Genomic DNA, 17,146 nt, shown 5'->3' with positions numbered 1-17,146 from the left:
TTGTTTCCCCTACCTTTCTTCAAACATCTGGAGTTTCCAATAATAATTTCCTTAAATAATCACTTTGCAGTGTGGTAAAGTTTATAAAGTTCACAAAATACAGCAAACGAAATCAAATGAATCCAAAATAGACAAAATACGACGATAAACAATGAAATGAAATAAAATGATATTACAAACATAACCTCTGTAACCTGTAACTTTTTGTATGCCAACCAGAAGTCACGTGGTTTGGATTGCCTAAATACATGTATACACGCGCGGCAAATTTGAAAATTAATGCAAATTTAATAGTAAATGACCTCTCTTAAAATATAGGACATTGGGAGTATGTTCACAGAATGTCTTGTGGTAATATTCCACCAATAACTTAATCAGATGTTCACCGAATGTTCCTTGAATGTCCAGGACATTCAAACATTAATAGAACTTTGATAGTACATTCCTGAAATGTTTTGTGTTGTTAGGGATGTTGATGATGACGGGTAGAACAAGAAATACGTGTCAGAGGATGGTCTTCTTCTTCAGGTGCCGTGTTTCACACTCTTACTTGGTGCAGAGTACAACATGATAGGGGTTTAGATGGGTAAACTGTTGATGCATTAGTGGAATAGATTCCTAGCACCGCCCGATGGTTCGATTAAGCCTGGGTCCACAGTTTACTTTAATCGTTATTGACTCTGACTTTATCTATCCTCGTTAGAGGTCGTTAGAAACACGTATCAGAGGATAGTACGAGACTTAAATTGAATGGAAACGCCGCAATCTATGTTTATTACGTATGTACACTAAGCATCAAAATTACCGCACCACCTTAAGAATGGGACATTTTAATAAACGAAGCATTTGCGGACATATGTTTATAAAGCAAACGGTCATTATTTTTTGATGTAGAATCACCCCTTAGAGTTTGTCGCACTTACCCTTAAAGAACGTTGCTAGTTGTTAAAGTACATAACTTTTTTATTATCCAACGTAAGCGAATAAATAAAAAAGCAGAGTATTAAGAAAGCCTAAGGCTACAGTTGAGTTCTAATTTCAATATTTTATATACGCTAGAATATTCCACAGAATGTTCCAAACTTTGAGGAAAAAACACACTATCATTATTACACCCGGTATACAATGATACTTATCTGTTTAGCAGCAATATTGTTACATGGATATTCTTGAAGAATATGGCTATAACATATTAAAAAAATCACTAAAATCGGACAACAGGTTTAGGAAATACGAGACATCAAATATGTCTCATTTTTAAGGTAGTGCATTAATTTTGATGGTTAGCGGTATATATTTTTTGATGTATATGTTACCGGCCAAACCCGATTTCAGGACAAACTAGTTTGGCCTAGGCGAAACTAGTTTGTCCTAAACACGATAGGATAAACTAGTTTAGCCTGGGAAAAACTAGTTTATCCTGATATTAATACGAACACTGCAGGATAAACTATTACGGCCTAGGATAAACATTATAGTACACCCATAAAGCTAAAATAAATAAACTGAATAAAATACACTGTAATTGGAAAATAATCATTTTTATTAAAACGATGATTCGTTCTTCAAACTAATGAACAGTTGGTAATACAAACAATCATATTATAAAAAATAACCAGTGTTTTTTATAGAAATAATAATTATACCTAAATTATAAAAAATATTACATTAAAAAAAGTTACATAAGTTATTAAGTAAGAAAAAATAAAACCCAGACCATAGGTTTTGGAGTAGACCAAATTTGCTACCAACTTTGTAAAATCCTTCGTCATTTGTCTGAAGAATAACTACAATGATGTTTCCGAAATCACTTTTACCTTTGTCAATATCTGAAATAGGTGTAGTCAAATTATCTACACTTCTTCTATATTTTTGAATTGTCAGATAGATAAAGATTTCTTGGTTACTAACTTCTTCAACGTTAGAAGTTGTTATCATCACTGTCTTCTCTTAGAATACCATTGCAATAATTATTATTCTCTATTATCTTCCTTATTCTGGGTTTTATTTTTTCTTATTTAATAATTTATCTAAAGTTTTGGGGTATTAAGGTCTCTAATAGGTTTCTAATTTTTTTTAGAATTCGACATTTTGCCATTAAACTTTTTTAGAGATAGCAGATGTAAACTAAGGCTTTAAAATGAAAGTGCAAGAAGGTAATGATACTCCGCGATTCTAAGTGTCACCGAAGCACCCCATTGAAAAATATATAATATTTTTTTTGATTAAGGTATAATTATTGTTTCAATAAAGAAACACTGATTATTTTTTATAATATGATTGTTTGTAATAAAAATTGTCGATTAATTTGAACCAAGAATCATTATCGTTTTAATAAAAATGATTATTTTCCAATAACAGAGTATTTTATTCAGTTTATATGAATAATAAAATATAATGGTACGGCTTTGTAGGTATAATATAATGGTTATCATAGACCATACTAGTTTATCCTGCGGGCCCATATTAATATCAGGATAAACTAGTTTGGCCTAGGCTAAACTAGTTTATCCTATCGCGTTCAGGACAAACTAGTTTGGCCTAGACCAAACTAGTTTATCCCGAAATCGGGTTTGGCTGGTAATATATATATTTTTTAGGTAGGTATCTAGTTTTAAAACCTCATAGAGTTGACTGAATTGGATGAGTATAATAGCTACCAATAAACCTCGACTTTAATTGTAATTAATATAATATTTTGTACAATAGTGACATAATGGCAGTTAATTAGATATAATTTATAAACTAATTTAGAAACTAATAACTGTTATCCTTTGTTTATTATATGATATTAAAATTATAAAAAAGCATCTTAAAGTGGCAGAAAAACATCAGAAGAAAAATTTATATTGTAAAAAATTATTGTGTGAAATCTTTAATTATACGTTTAAAAGACAAATTGAACATGAAGTAGGTATAATTTTACTAAAGTAAATATAATTAGCATATAGTAATAATTTGATAGTTTTGCATATGTTAACAATATGCTAACAACAAATTATTTCCGCCAAATAATTTCCGAATAAACTAAAATTTGAAATACTTATTTTTGTATTTTTTTAATTTAAAAATATGTGTCTACATTTTTCTATATGTCTGACAAGATGCGAATTTCAAAGGAGCCAAGTTATTTTAGTTGTTTTTCTCTAATACTCGTATGTTGTAGGTAATTCATTAAAGTTTATACAATAATAGTCCAAGTTGCCAAGCCACTCCCGCATAGAAAAATTTATGAATCGGTTTCTGTGCGAATTACTGTTAAAAAAATGCGAAAAAAATTTTTACTCCAAAATTATTTGCTACAATAATTTTTGATCTCATTGAGGTTATGTCAATAAGTAGCATTTCTTTTGTTGTGTTTACAAAAAGCGAAGAACATATTTCTAGAAATGAGTCCCTATCGATGAAAGTACAAACCAGAAATTAACACGTTGACGGACAGTGCGTCAAATGTATAAGCAAGTGTTGTGACACTATACAGTGATGAGCGCGCTAATAACCGGCAAAATAGCGCAAAAGATGGAAAAAATAATACATTGAGACACAAAAAGAGATGGAACTAGTGGAGATGAAAATGATCTTTATAAACACATAAATTAACATTACATTACATAGTTTCCCACCTTTAGACGTGTCAAAGGAGTATGAGAACTGTCACTGTGACAGTAGAATCTTATAAAATATTCCGGTCACAGACGTCTAAAGGGGGGAAACTATGTAATGTAATGTTAATTTATACCTTTATAACGACCATTTACACCTCCACTAGTTTCATCTCTTTTTTTTTCGCAATTTATTATGTTTTCCATCTTTTGTGCTATTTTTCCGGTTATTATAGTCTAAGAGCTAGTGAACCCCCCGACTAACGGTCGTCCTGTAAGGCTAGAAATCTTTTTAGTGATAATTCATAGCACACCAAGGCTAAAAACCATGACCTGGCAGGCCTCAGCGGTGCACGTGTATCTACCAGGTGAATCGAAAAGTGCAAATTTAGGGGGTAAAATAAACTTTCTCCTGTAAGGTTTAAATTTAAGTATGTGTTTGAGTAAGTCATTTAGAAGAAATGTGTACAATGACAGGCGATTCTGAAGAGCATAAGACCTTGCCAGGCGAGGGGAAAGATTAGGGGTGTTTCCTAAAATTATTCTTTTTGCATCGAACAATTTTTTTTAGGTTTTTTGATACATTCCAAACAGAAAACGTCTTTAGTGATTTTTCTCTTAAGTTAATAGTTTTTGCTGCATAAGCGATTGAAAATTTTGAAAATTGCGGAATCGGCCATTTTTAACCCTAAATCGGACATTTATCTAAAAATTTCAATGTTGCCAAGGTACGCAGATATTCTTTAAACATTGATTGATGAAATCCCGAAGAGTTATTTACAATAAAATATCGAAAACCCCTTTGTTTTTTTAATTGCTAATCAAGCGGGCGCGTCACTGTAGTATAAGTGAGGATGTTTGAGTTTGCATAAATTCATTATCTCGAAAATGGACAAATTTCAAGAGAAATCCTCAGATAGGTCGATTTTTTTTTGAATTAGGACTTTTTGGCATATATATAATACTAGTGACGTCATCCATCTGGGCGTGATGACGTAATCGATGATTTTTTAAATAAGAGTAGGGGTTGCGTGATAGCTCATTTGAAAGGTTATTTAATTCTCTATTTAGTAATATAAACATTAACATAATTATTTATACGGGGTGTACAAAAAAAAATTTCTTCTATTTGTCAAATTTAATCAAAATAAATTAAATTAAAAAAAAATTTTTGTACACCCTGTATAAATAATTATGTTAATGTTTATATTAGTGAATAGAGAATTAAATAACCTTTCAAATGAGCTACAACACAACCCCTACTCTCATTTAAAAAAATCATCGATTACGTCATCACGCTCAGATGGATGACGTCACTAGTATTACATATATGCCAAAAAGTCCTAATTTAAAAATAAAAATCGACCTGTCTGAGAATTTCTCTCGAGATTTGCCCATTCTCGAGATAATGAATTTATGCCAACTCAAACGTCCTCACTTATACCACAGTGTCGCGCCCGCTTGATTAGTAATTAAAAAACAAAGGCGTTTCCGATATTGTATTAAAAAAGCTCTTTGGGATTTCATCAAGCAATGTTGAAAGAATATCTACCTACCTTGGTAACTTTGAAATTTTTAGATAAATGTCCGATTTAGGGTTAAAAATGGCCGATTTCGCAATTTTCAAAATTTTCAATCACTTATATAACAAAAACTATTAACTTAAGAGAAAAATCGCTAACTAAAGACCTTTTCTGTTTGGAATTATTCAAAAAACCTAAAAAAATTTGTTCAAGAATAATTTTAGGAAAAACCCCTAATCTTTCCCCTCGCCTGGCAAGGTCAGAATCGTCTGTCATTGTACACATTTCTTCTAAATGACTTACTCAAACACATACTTAAATTTAAACCTTACAGGAGAAAGTTTATTTTACCCACTAAATTTGCACTTTTCGATTCACCTGGTAGATACACGTGCACCGCTGGCATCTAAACATTCCGTATATGTATTTGGACCATAGGAGTTTTCTATTGGTTCGTTGCAGCACGCGGTAATATTTTAACCAATAGGCGGCGAGGTTCCAGATTCATATACGGAATGTTAGTCGGTCCCAATTCATATACGGAATGTTAAATATCGTACACCGAAAAAGATAAGTTTTTTTAGAGTCTTTTAAAAGGAGATTGATTTTAAAATACTTGTTACTGTATTATTAAATAAAAATAAAACAATTATAGTATTTCGAATGTTATTTGGTGGGAAATTCATATGCGGAATGTTAATTATTCGTAAACCAAAAATGGGACTTTTTATTACTCAGTTAAAGGAGACTGATTTTAGAATACCTATTTTATTGATGTATTATTAAAGAAAAATAAACAATGATTAGGTACCTATTTGGTGCGAAATTCATAAATGGGATGGTATATATTTGAGAGACATATTTCTTTATTTGACTAAGATTTCGCTTTCTCAGAATTTTTAATGACTTGCGCGTGTTGTTAAGTAGTTTAGATCTGTTTCAGCTATTCAATTCAATTCTGTTGAAGTTAGGGCTGTGTGCTATGAGACGAAAATAAATGTTAACTTGGTTATAACGTTTGCGGTTGTGTTTTAAATATTATTTATTCTGGTTTATATATTTATTTTGGTCTACGAATAATTAACATTCCGCATATGAATTTCGCACCAAATAACATTCGAAATACTATAATTGTTTTATTTTTATTTAATAATACAGTAACAAGTATTTTAAAATCAATCTCCTTTTAAAAGATTCTAAAAAAACTTATCTTTTTAGGTGTACGATATTGAACATTCCGTATATGAATTTGGGACCGACTAACATTCCGTATGTGCATCTGGAACCTCGCCGCCTATTGGTTAAAATATTACCGCGTGCTGCAACGAACCAATAGAAAACTCCTATGGTCCAAATTCATATACGGAATGTTTAGATGCGCACCGCTGAGGCCTTCCAGGTCTTGGTTTTTAGCCTTGATGTGCTATGAATTATCACTAGAAAAATTTCTAGCCTTACAGGGCGACCGTTAGTCGGAGGGTTCACTAGCTCTTAGACTATTAGCGCGCTCATCACTGTATGTATTTTGCACAGTAGAATAGGGAAAATGCAACGTCTATAGGCGTAGTGTCACATTACATCAATAGGGCTTTTCATCGATTGTCATTTGTTTCGAGCCTCTGTCATGTGTCACATAACAATATATATCTACGTCATACGTCTTTGGTTTGTATCATTGGTTATATCAATAACGTATGACATAGATATATTAATATTATGTGACACATGACAGAAGCTCGAAACAAATGACTGTGAATGAAAAGCCCTATGGAAATTAGACGTCTATAGACGTTCTGTCCGTCAACGTGTAAATAAAGATGTGGTTAGACTAGTAACGGCATACACGAAGATAAGATATAATATAATGAATACGAGGTATATAAGCCTAGTGTATAAACTATTAAAAATAACGAATATGGAACTACTTCATAGAATAACAAATAAAGCTTTAGAGACAGAGTAAGGATTAAACCTATAAGGCAGATATGCAAAATGCAAGGAATAAGCTGCAGGTAGATCAAGAGGAACACTGAATGAACCCAACACAAAATTCGAATCACAAGTATAGAGCTTTAACAATAAGACTAAGAAAATGGTGACAATATCTGGAATGAAGAAACCTAAAACCAGTGCCGAATTAACCATTAGGCAAAGTAGGCAGTTGCCTAGGGACCTCGGCTCCAAAGGGGGCCTCGTAGGGCCCAAAACGAAAAAATAATAATTAGAATTAAATAAAAACTATAAATCATATTTGTTGCAAGTTCAAATATCGCGCAATACCATAAACTCGGTTTCACACGGAAAGCCACAGCTACTGAAGCTGCAAGCTGCAACCAATGGAAATGCACGTGAATAAATAGAAATAGCTGAGGGAAACATAACTTACGTAACTGAAGAAGACGAAAAAACATACAATGACAGTTCTATCCCAATTCAAGATAAGAACCAGAAACAGAAACTAAGTTAGAAATTGAAGTTAAAGGTAAATTGGGCCCAGAATTCGGAAACAACATAATATTATGGAATACCTACCATAACTGAAGAAATATGGAAATTTTTCATTGGGGAAGGTTCTTCAGAATGTAAAAATTTTGATGTAAGTGTTTCAGCATCAAATAGAAATTTGAAGGCATTACAAGGTTTTTTACACAATCTATGTTTTTTCGAAAATATATCAGTGTAACAAATATTAAAAGAGATTGGCTAACGCACTCTCCCTCAAATGGAAATGTTTACTGCTTTCCATGTATTCCTTTTTTCGGACATAGCGAACATTTGACGAACACTCATCGACAGGCAGCGCCTTCATGGTCGAATTGACAGCTCTTTGCAAATTTAATTTAATCAAGAACGAGATTACTGGATTCAATTTCTGAAAAGAGTAGTCTCTGTGGTTAAGTTTCTATCTTCTCGCGGATTAGCGTTTAGAAGTGATACAGATATCCCTCGTTCACAAAATAATGGGAACTACTTAGGCATTTTAGAGCTACTTGCAGAGTACAATCGTCTTTAAAAGCTTTCATTTAGCTAATTACGTCAAAAAGGGTACTGAAAAGCCTTCTTACTTATCTTCAAAGATCTAGGAAGAAATAATAGAAGTAATGGGAAAACACGTTTTGAATACAATAATTGTTAAAGAAATTAAAGAAGCCAAATACTACTCCTTAAGTGTCGATTCAATACCAGATTTGTCTCACATTGACTGAGTAGCCATACTGAAGAAAATCTTTCTTTTGCTATTTTAATCTTTTTAAATGACTGTGGCATTGATCTAAACGACATACGACATGAGGGGAAAATCATTCAGCAAACGTGTCAGGCAAATTTAATGGTATCCAGGCTGATTTATCTAAGATTAACAAACTTGCAATTTACATTCCTTTTGCCGCACACTAGCTTAATTTAGTTGGAGTAAGTGCTCCTGAAAGTGGCGTTGGAGCAATATCGTATTTTGGGTTTATTTAAACCTTGTACAACTTTTTTTTCAGCCTCTACCCAACTTTGGAAAGTTATGATCAAATGCTTAAACGAATCTCCACTAATCGATCCCATTCGCCACGATATTAAAAGAACAAGCACGACAAGCAGCATTAGATGGAGTGCAAGGGCTGACGCAACAAGAGTCTAAAAGTTACGTCTTTAAATTTGCTGTGCATTCTGTTGCTGAAAACACTAATCAAAAGGATGAAACAGGACAAATTCGCCGCTTCAGAAGAAGAATGACGCAACCGCAAAATGCAAAATTCTTAAGCAGAGCAAAAAAACGATTCTTGATATCAAAATCATAGAGTATGATAAAAATTAGCCATTCACCACACCGTGGTCAGGATCTCGAGATATAAGCGTTTTTTGGGGTGTGCCGCTTGTATATGAAGTAACATAACTTTTTTCCTATTACATATTTTGACTTAAAATTTTCCAAAAAACTTCTTCATGAACTATATTTTATTGTTGTGTTGGTTAAATTATAAACTAAAAAGTTTGTCACTCAACTTTTTTAAGTAAACATGAAACTAAAATAACACAATAAATTAACAACTCTTTTTTTAATGTGTTTAAACATTTTGGACAAATTTCATTGTTATACATACTTCAAAGATGACACAGTAAAATTTTTAAAAGGAAATATTTACAGCGACCAAAGATACAGCGAGGTAAATTTGAAAATTCATCAAAATTGATTTTTGGCATTTTTGTATAAAATTTATTTTTTTAACATGTTCCACCAACTCTAGATAAAAATAAACTTCATATTCGGATTCAGCGACCTCGAAAACATAAAAATAGACCAAAATTGATCATTTACCTTAAATTTGATTTTCGTGGTTGGCATAACGGTTAATGCCGCTCGTCTAATATATTATAGATAGAAAAGCATTATTTTTCTACGAGAATTCGAGAATCTGGTCAAGTTTGGAGCGCTGTAAAACCTAGATAACAAATAAAATTAAACAACTTTATAGTGAAATTTGTTTATTGAAAAATCCTCTACAAAATCGCTATGATGATATTTTATTGTGAAATGAACGTAAAAAGAGTTATAACTTCCAAAAGGAAATTTCTTGCAAAATTTTCTCTTATTTTTGTTTATAACTTTTTTGTTGGTCACTTTACAATAAAAAGTAATAGATATAGAATTGTAGAAAATTTAATTTGCTTCATTTTATGTTAAATTAAATTTTCTGTAGGGTAGCTACTTTACGACATACAGCGCGAACGCCCTTTACACCACTTTTTCCAAGATGGCGGCCGGGGGACAAGGGCCTCAACCCCAAAAACTTGAACTTAAGCTTCTACTGAACCCCCTACATATTAAAAAAAATAAAATTGACTCCTATAAGAAATGCACACTAAATATAACATTTCAATGGACTAGTATACATCTTAATAATATTATTGATGTAGAGGTATTATGTTAAAGATAATTGTTGTCTTTGCCAGGAAAACAAATCCATAGAGTATGACAATGAGAGCTCTAGTTTTTAAGATTAATAGAGTATTTTTAGAGCTTGACAGTTGTGTAATACTTTAAATACAAATTGAGAAGTTTACTTTCGAAGTATACTCCAGATTTAGCCATACGGCTCACACTCCCTCTAAGGGGAAAATTGACTCATCCCAGATACGTACGGTATCAAAAGGATTGAGCTCTGGTGGGACTCTTTCCATGTTATCGAGCCCTAGGTGACTTGGTATGCAGGTGTATCTCCCAAAAATTTTCGTACACTTCTGAGAGGTATACTTATTATTATAATTATTACTTACCTTTCAATGAAAACAGGTTATTGCTCCATATTGGGTCCACATTTTCTGGTAACCAAGAACTATGATCTTGAAAATGCTCAAAATCCCGGACTGTTATATCCTTTATAAGGTCCGGATCTTTAACAATTAATATCGGAAAGTTAAATAAATATGTGCCATAGTATCTGAAAAAATAAACAAGAATAAATATAGCCTGGCACTTGTCAGAAGTGAATACTGCTTTTAGCGCGTTATTAGTACACATAGTTTCAAAAGTTATGCATCACCCCTCGTATTCACGATGTTTACGCTTTTATAAATCCGTATCTTTATCACATATTGAATGGGTCTTTTTTATAAAAAATATACCATTTTTGGTTTTTTATTTTGTTTGATTACCCATTTAATTGACCTGGTTTTGCCAAGCTGTAAAAATTTGAAAAATTTATTATGGTGAAATTTTTGAAAACGTGATTAAAAATGAATCGTACTTTAATTTCTGAGTTGGACCGTATAAGAGTTATCGATTTAGTTGAAGAAGGCCATTCACAGCGGTTCGTGGCGGAAAGAGTGGGCGATTCTCAGAGTGATGTCTCACGGATATGGAATAGGTTCCTGGAGACAAACTCGATACGGAGTAGAGCTCGGTCTGGTAGACCCCGAGTTACCAATGATCGACAGAATAGATGATATATCAGAATTTCCATCTGTAGAAATTCTTCTATGTCTGTACCAGACCTCCAAAGAGAATTCAGGCATGCTACAGGAGTCAGAGTATCGTTGGCTACAATAAGAAGAAGAATTTTAGACCTAGGTTTGAGGAGTCGTCGACCAATAAGAGTTCCTCAGCTACAATCTAGACATGTCTTGGACTGCCTCCAGTGGGCTCAAGAACACATACAGCTGACCCAACAGTTTTGGAATTTTGTGCTTTTTTCAAACGGAGACCAGAATCTGCTTAAATAGTGATAACAAGCGAATTCGTACGTGGCTAGTTGTGCAGTCCTTGTTGGCTCTCGCCACACACGAATTCGCCGGTTATCACAATATAAACAGATTCTGGTCTCGTCTGAAAAAAGCACAAAATTCCAAAACTGTTGGGGGAGCTGTATGTGTTCTTGAGCCCACTGGAGGCGGTCCAAAACATATCAAGGTTGTAGCTGAGGAACTCTTATTGGTCGGCGTCTTCTCAAACCTGAGTCTAAAATTCTTCTTGTTATTGTAGACAACGATACTCTGACTCCTGTAGCCAGGCCCGGCCCCAGGGGTGGGCGAACTGGGCGGCTGCCCAGGGCGGCAAAGTTAGAGGCGGCAAATTTTAGAGGACAGCCAATTTTTAAATTGAAGAAATAATAATCATAGATTAACAGATAACACATCATAACAGATAACATATCATAGATTTACAACTAACTACTACAGTTACAAAATGTGCAATGGTGAAAATGTTTAGAGAAAGACGTTAATTTATTCTGACAAACAATTGTGTATTGTTTTTTCTGTAAAATAGTTTCTAATGTAACATTAAATTGACTGAAAATGGATAATCATTTTAAACCATATGGCTGAAGCTTTGTCCAGCCACGCTAAGTCTCCAGCTCATCTACAGTCACAGCGACAGTGGGTAGAACAAACAATTAGACTAGAATCGAGCAAAACCATAGACGAAGAAACACAAAAAGTTCTAAATTCAGACACTCACCATTGGAAAAATGTAATAAAACGACTTATATCAATAATACATTTCTTAGCACAACAATGTCTTCCATTGAGGGGCGATTCTGATACACTGTTTCATAAAAACAATGGTACATATATTTTTAAAGCTTGTTGAGCTCTTTGGAAAAACTGATTATGTTTTACAAGAGCACGTTAGGAGAACAACGAATGGTAGTAACAAGCAGCCTTACTACTTGGGAAAACGTATTTAAAACGAAATTATTCAGCTTCTTCATAACCAAATCAAAAATAAAATTTTAAACTTTTTGAAATCAGAACAGTATTATGGCATAATTTTTGGATTGTACACCTGCTATTTCTGGGGTGGAATAGATGACTATTGTTGTACGTTTTATCAATTTAGGTTCCTGTTCACAAAGTGTTAAAATTGCAGAACATTTTCTTGCATTTGAGCCTGTACTGGAAGCCACTGGCTTGGGATTACAGAAGTTATTTTGCAAAAACTGAATGAACTGGGAATGCGTTTTAAAGATATGAGAAAACAAGGTTATGATAATGGGGCAAACATGAAAGGGAAGAACTTAGGAGTTCAAAACAGAATTTTGAAAATGAATCCTAGAGCATTTTTTATCCCATGTACTAGCCATTCACTCAACTTAGTCGCGAAAGATGCTGCTAAATCCTCACAGTTTGCAGTTTCTTTCTTTTCCTTAGTGACAAAAATTGCCAACTTTTTGCAGCATCTATTCATCGTTGAAATCATATATGTTCTAGCCTGACATTGAAACCTTTGTGGTTTCAATGAAACTACAAACTACGAAACTAGATGGAAAAGTAGAATTGATGCAATTACCCCTATCAGATACCAAATACAACAACGATAAAACAGTTGCTCATCAGGCAAGCTGTTTGGCAAATCAAATGCGCAATTTTATTTTTCTTTTTTCTGTGGTAATATAGCATCTCATGAGTCTACCAAAGGGGGGGGGGGGTTGCCTGTAGGGTCGGGCCTGCCTGTAGCATGCCTGAATTCTCTTTGGAGGGCTGGTACAGACATAGAAGCATTTCTACGGTTGGAAATTCTGATATATCTATTCTGTCGATCATTGGTAACTCGGGGTCTACCAGACCTACTCTATTCCGTATCGAGTTTGTCTGCAGGAACCTACTCCATATCCGTGAGACATCACTCTGAGAAACACACACTCTTTCCTCCACGAATCACTGTGAATCGCCTTCTTCAACTAAATCGATAATTCTTACACGGTCCAACTCAGAAATTAAAGTACGATTCATTTTTAATCACGTTTTCAAAAATTTCACCAGAATAAATTTTTGAAATGTTTACACCTTGGCAAAACTAGGTCAATTAAATGGGTATTCAAATAAAATAAAAAACCAAAAAAGGTATATTTAAAAAAAAAAAGGCTCATTAAATATGTGATAAAGATACGGATTTATAAAATCGTAAACATCGTGACCAAAGTGAAACATAGCATCGACCAAGTAATAGCTTACAAATATCTAGGGCATGAGATTCGCTTAGGCCGAGATAACCAGACAACTGAAATACAAAGAAGGATAGGTCTCACATGGGCTGCCTTCGGTAGATTAAATAACATTTTCAAGTCTAATATTCCAGTTTGTTTAAAAAGAAAGGTTTTTGACCAGTGTGTTTTGCCGGTTCTTACATATGGTGCAGAAACATTAACTCTGACAAAAAGAACAATAAATAAAATAAGAGTTACACAACGCGCTATGGAAAGATCAATGTTAGGTATTACCATCAGAGATAAAGTACCAAACCTAGAAATAAGAAGAAGAACAGGAGTCACGGAGGCAGTTGAAAGAATAGCCATGGCTAAATGGGCTTGGGCAGGACATGTTGCCAGACTGACGGATGACAGATGGACCAAAAAGATTCTGGAATGGCGACCAAGGCAGGAGGCATATCGAAGCAGAGGACGACCACCGACTAGATGGACGGATGATATCAAGCGCATCACCACAAATTGGATGCAAGAAGCTCAAGATAGAAATAGGTGGAAATTTTTACGGGAGGCCTACGTTCAGCAGTGGACAAATATAGGCTAGTTGATGATGATGATGAAACGTCGTGAATAAGGGGGGTGATGCATAACTTTTGAAACTATGTGTATAATGTGTAGGTTAATGATAGTTTTCGTCTGCTTATTACTGAATTGCTAATATTTCTGGGAATGTCAGATTATATTCGATTCGATACGATGGTCCGGCATATGTAGGTTTAGTGAACCTTAAGAAAGCATTTGACAGAGTCAAATTAAAGGACGTTATCCATTTATTGGATGCAAGCGAAGAACCTCTAAGAATATTATTAACACGATCGAAAATATCTAAAATTAACAACTGGTGCTGATAAAAATTGTGGATTAATAGAAAGTGTGTTATTGACATTTGCAGAGATTTTGCGAAATGCAAATAAAAATATAAAATTTTCCTTTTAATTTGATAACTTTTTACAAGCATATCTTTGATATCATCAATTGCAGAAATGGGGTTAATGCCACTGGAAATGTACGCGAAAACAGAACAGAAAAATATCCTTCAGAAGATAAAAAAAAGTATGATAAAACAACCAAGAGGATATTATTGTAACTCTTTTGACGAGAGCACTAAAATTGCGGCTGTAAAATGGAAAGATAATAATGTTGTCACCATGTTATCTAATAAACAGCATGAAACCTAGAAACCATGAAAGCCAATCCAAAAAGTAAGCCGATATTCAACAAAAAATAAACAAAAAATTCAAATAGATCAACCATTTGTAATTTCGCAATACAACAAATTTATGGGCGGAGTCGACTTGATGGACAACAACATTTCGAACTATAGAATAAAAATACTAGAGAAAAGTGGTACTTTCCAGTATGGATATGGATGCTGGATGTTTGTGTAACTAATGCTTGGACACTAGAATGACAATTTGAATAAAAAAATGACAACTTAGAATTTAGAAGACATCGTACATTATTGTCTAATTAAGGAAAGTCAGGTCCTTTCTACTGGACCTCAAAATATTGCAATAATTCCTGCTCCATCCACATCAACACAACATCTAATTATTACTGGTTCTTAAAGATGTAGATGTCGTGTATGCTCAAATAAAACTATAAAAGCTTGCGATAGATGTGGAATTCCACTACAAGATTAATGCTTCAAAGATTATCATACAAACTAGTTTAAGTAATACAATTAAACTATGCCTGCTTCATTGTTGTCATTTTAGAGATTAAATGTTTAACTTGTTAGAAGAAAATAAAATAACATGTAATTGCACAAAAATTATTATTTTTATTTTGTGCCACTATGTGCCTAACGGGTCGTTAAAGACCCTGCATGTTTTTCAAAAATCAGTATTTGAATTTTTTTTTACATATATATTCTTGAGAAAATCAGCTCAGTAGTTACCAGCTCAGTAGGGAGGTTGTACCGTCGAATAATAATAAAAAAGAATAGAATCAGAATACGAAGACATGGAAGAGTGGATTTCGTGCAGGAAAATCGTGCACTGATATTCGTTCTGCAGCAGGTAATAGAAAAACGGAAGATAAGGAATCTATCTACCCACCTTTTGTTTGTAGATTTGGAGAAGACATACGATACGGTACCTTTGAAATAACTGTTTCAAACATTGACGAAGGTAGGTCTCAGTAGAGAGTATGTGGATGCTATCGCAAATATATACAAAAATGCAAGAAGTGTCGTTAAAGAAGGAAACTTTATACCTGAATCATTCCCTATATCAAAGGGCTTAAACAAGTCTGGCTCCGACTTTATTTAAAATGTATATTCAATCATCGCTAGAGTAAGTAGTGGAGGAAACAAGTATCTGGAATGGGAATAGACATAGGCAGTGGTAAATGTCTAACAACTGTGTTTTTGCAGATGATCAGGTAGGCGTAGCGAATGATGAGGAAGACATTGACTACACGTTTAGAAAACTAAAGAAAGAATTTGAAAAATGGGGCCTCAATATGAATATGTCAAAGACGGAGTATCTTAAAATAGGGGATGATGAAGAAGATCCAGAGTTAGAAATTAGAACTAAAAAAACATGTAATGAATATAAATATCTCGGATCTATAGTATCTAAAGAAGGCACTACCAAAAGAGACATCGAAAAGAGAACGCAACAGGGCAAAAAAGCGGTAAACATTCTAAGCTCTCTACTGTGGTCTAAAGATATAAGACAAAAAACGCAATTGACAATCTATCGTACCTTGGTAGAGCCTATTATCACTTATGGGGCAGAAGTTTGCCAGATGACGAAAAAAGATAGAAAAAAATAGAAGTAGTAGAAATGGTCTAAGGAGAGCGCGTGGTACCTATATCTAAAAAAGATCACATCGGGAATGAAGATATTAGAAGGAGGACACATACTGTATATTCCAGTGTAGATAGAATTGAAACTAGATAACTAGTGTGCTATGGTCACGTGAAACGAATGAATGAAGATAGATGGCCAAAGAAAGCTTTAAATTACATACCACACCAAAGAAGAAGAAGAAGGGGAAGACCTTCTGTTGCCTGGGAAGAAAATGTACGGCACATTATGAAAGATAGAGCCATCAAAGAAGACGAATGGATCGACAGAAAACGATGGCGGTGGGAAATGCGAGAAGCGGCAGAGGCTGTAGGAACCTCGCTTATAGATAGATACATAGATATAAAATTATTGATATATTTGATAAAAATAGTTAATGGCATAAATGGGTTAATACAACTAGACGGCTTACCTAGCATGTTGAAGTTTATTACCAAGTCTCAAAACCAACTCGGAAAAGCTTTCCCTGGCCAAAACAAAGTTCAAAGCCTCTCCAAATAAGTACGTTGTCTTCTCTTGGAAAATTCCCTCCTTTTTCCAATAATTGTGTGGTTTTATAAAGAGAAAATAAAATAAGAGTAGGGAAATAACAATAATCAAGCAAGTAGAGACAAATACTTCAATCATCTTTAGCGAGAACAAATTGACTGATTAGGGAAGCACAGTTTTAAGGATTTTATGCAAATACATGTAATATATATTATATTCTATTATATTTATTATAATACTAA

At 33.7% G+C, this 17,146-nt stretch overlaps 1 protein-coding gene across 1 annotated transcript in view; it reads right to left on the bottom strand.

Annotated features, from left to right (window-relative positions):
* The window catches only part of LOC114333880 (uncharacterized), a 99,221-nt gene extending 82,141 nt beyond the window's left edge, over window positions 1-17,080 (bottom strand). The window contains exons 1-2 of the mRNA XM_028283875.2: window positions 16,828-17,080; window positions 10,391-10,554 (exon numbers count right to left, since the gene is read on the bottom strand). Coding sequence (XP_028139676.2) covers window positions 10,391-10,554; window positions 16,828-17,042 — 379 coding nt within the window. The 5' untranslated portion in view covers window positions 17,043-17,080. The remainder of the gene's footprint in view (window positions 1-10,390; window positions 10,555-16,827) is intronic.
* Between the last annotated feature and the right edge of the window lie 66 nt (window positions 17,081-17,146).

This window comes from Diabrotica virgifera, chromosome 1, assembly GCF_917563875.1.
Source record: "Diabrotica virgifera virgifera chromosome 1, PGI_DIABVI_V3a".
Taxonomy (NCBI): Eukaryota; Metazoa; Arthropoda; class Insecta; order Coleoptera; family Chrysomelidae; genus Diabrotica; species Diabrotica virgifera.
Note: the sequence above shows the minus strand (reverse complement) of the source record. Positions and strands in the feature narration are given on the sequence as shown.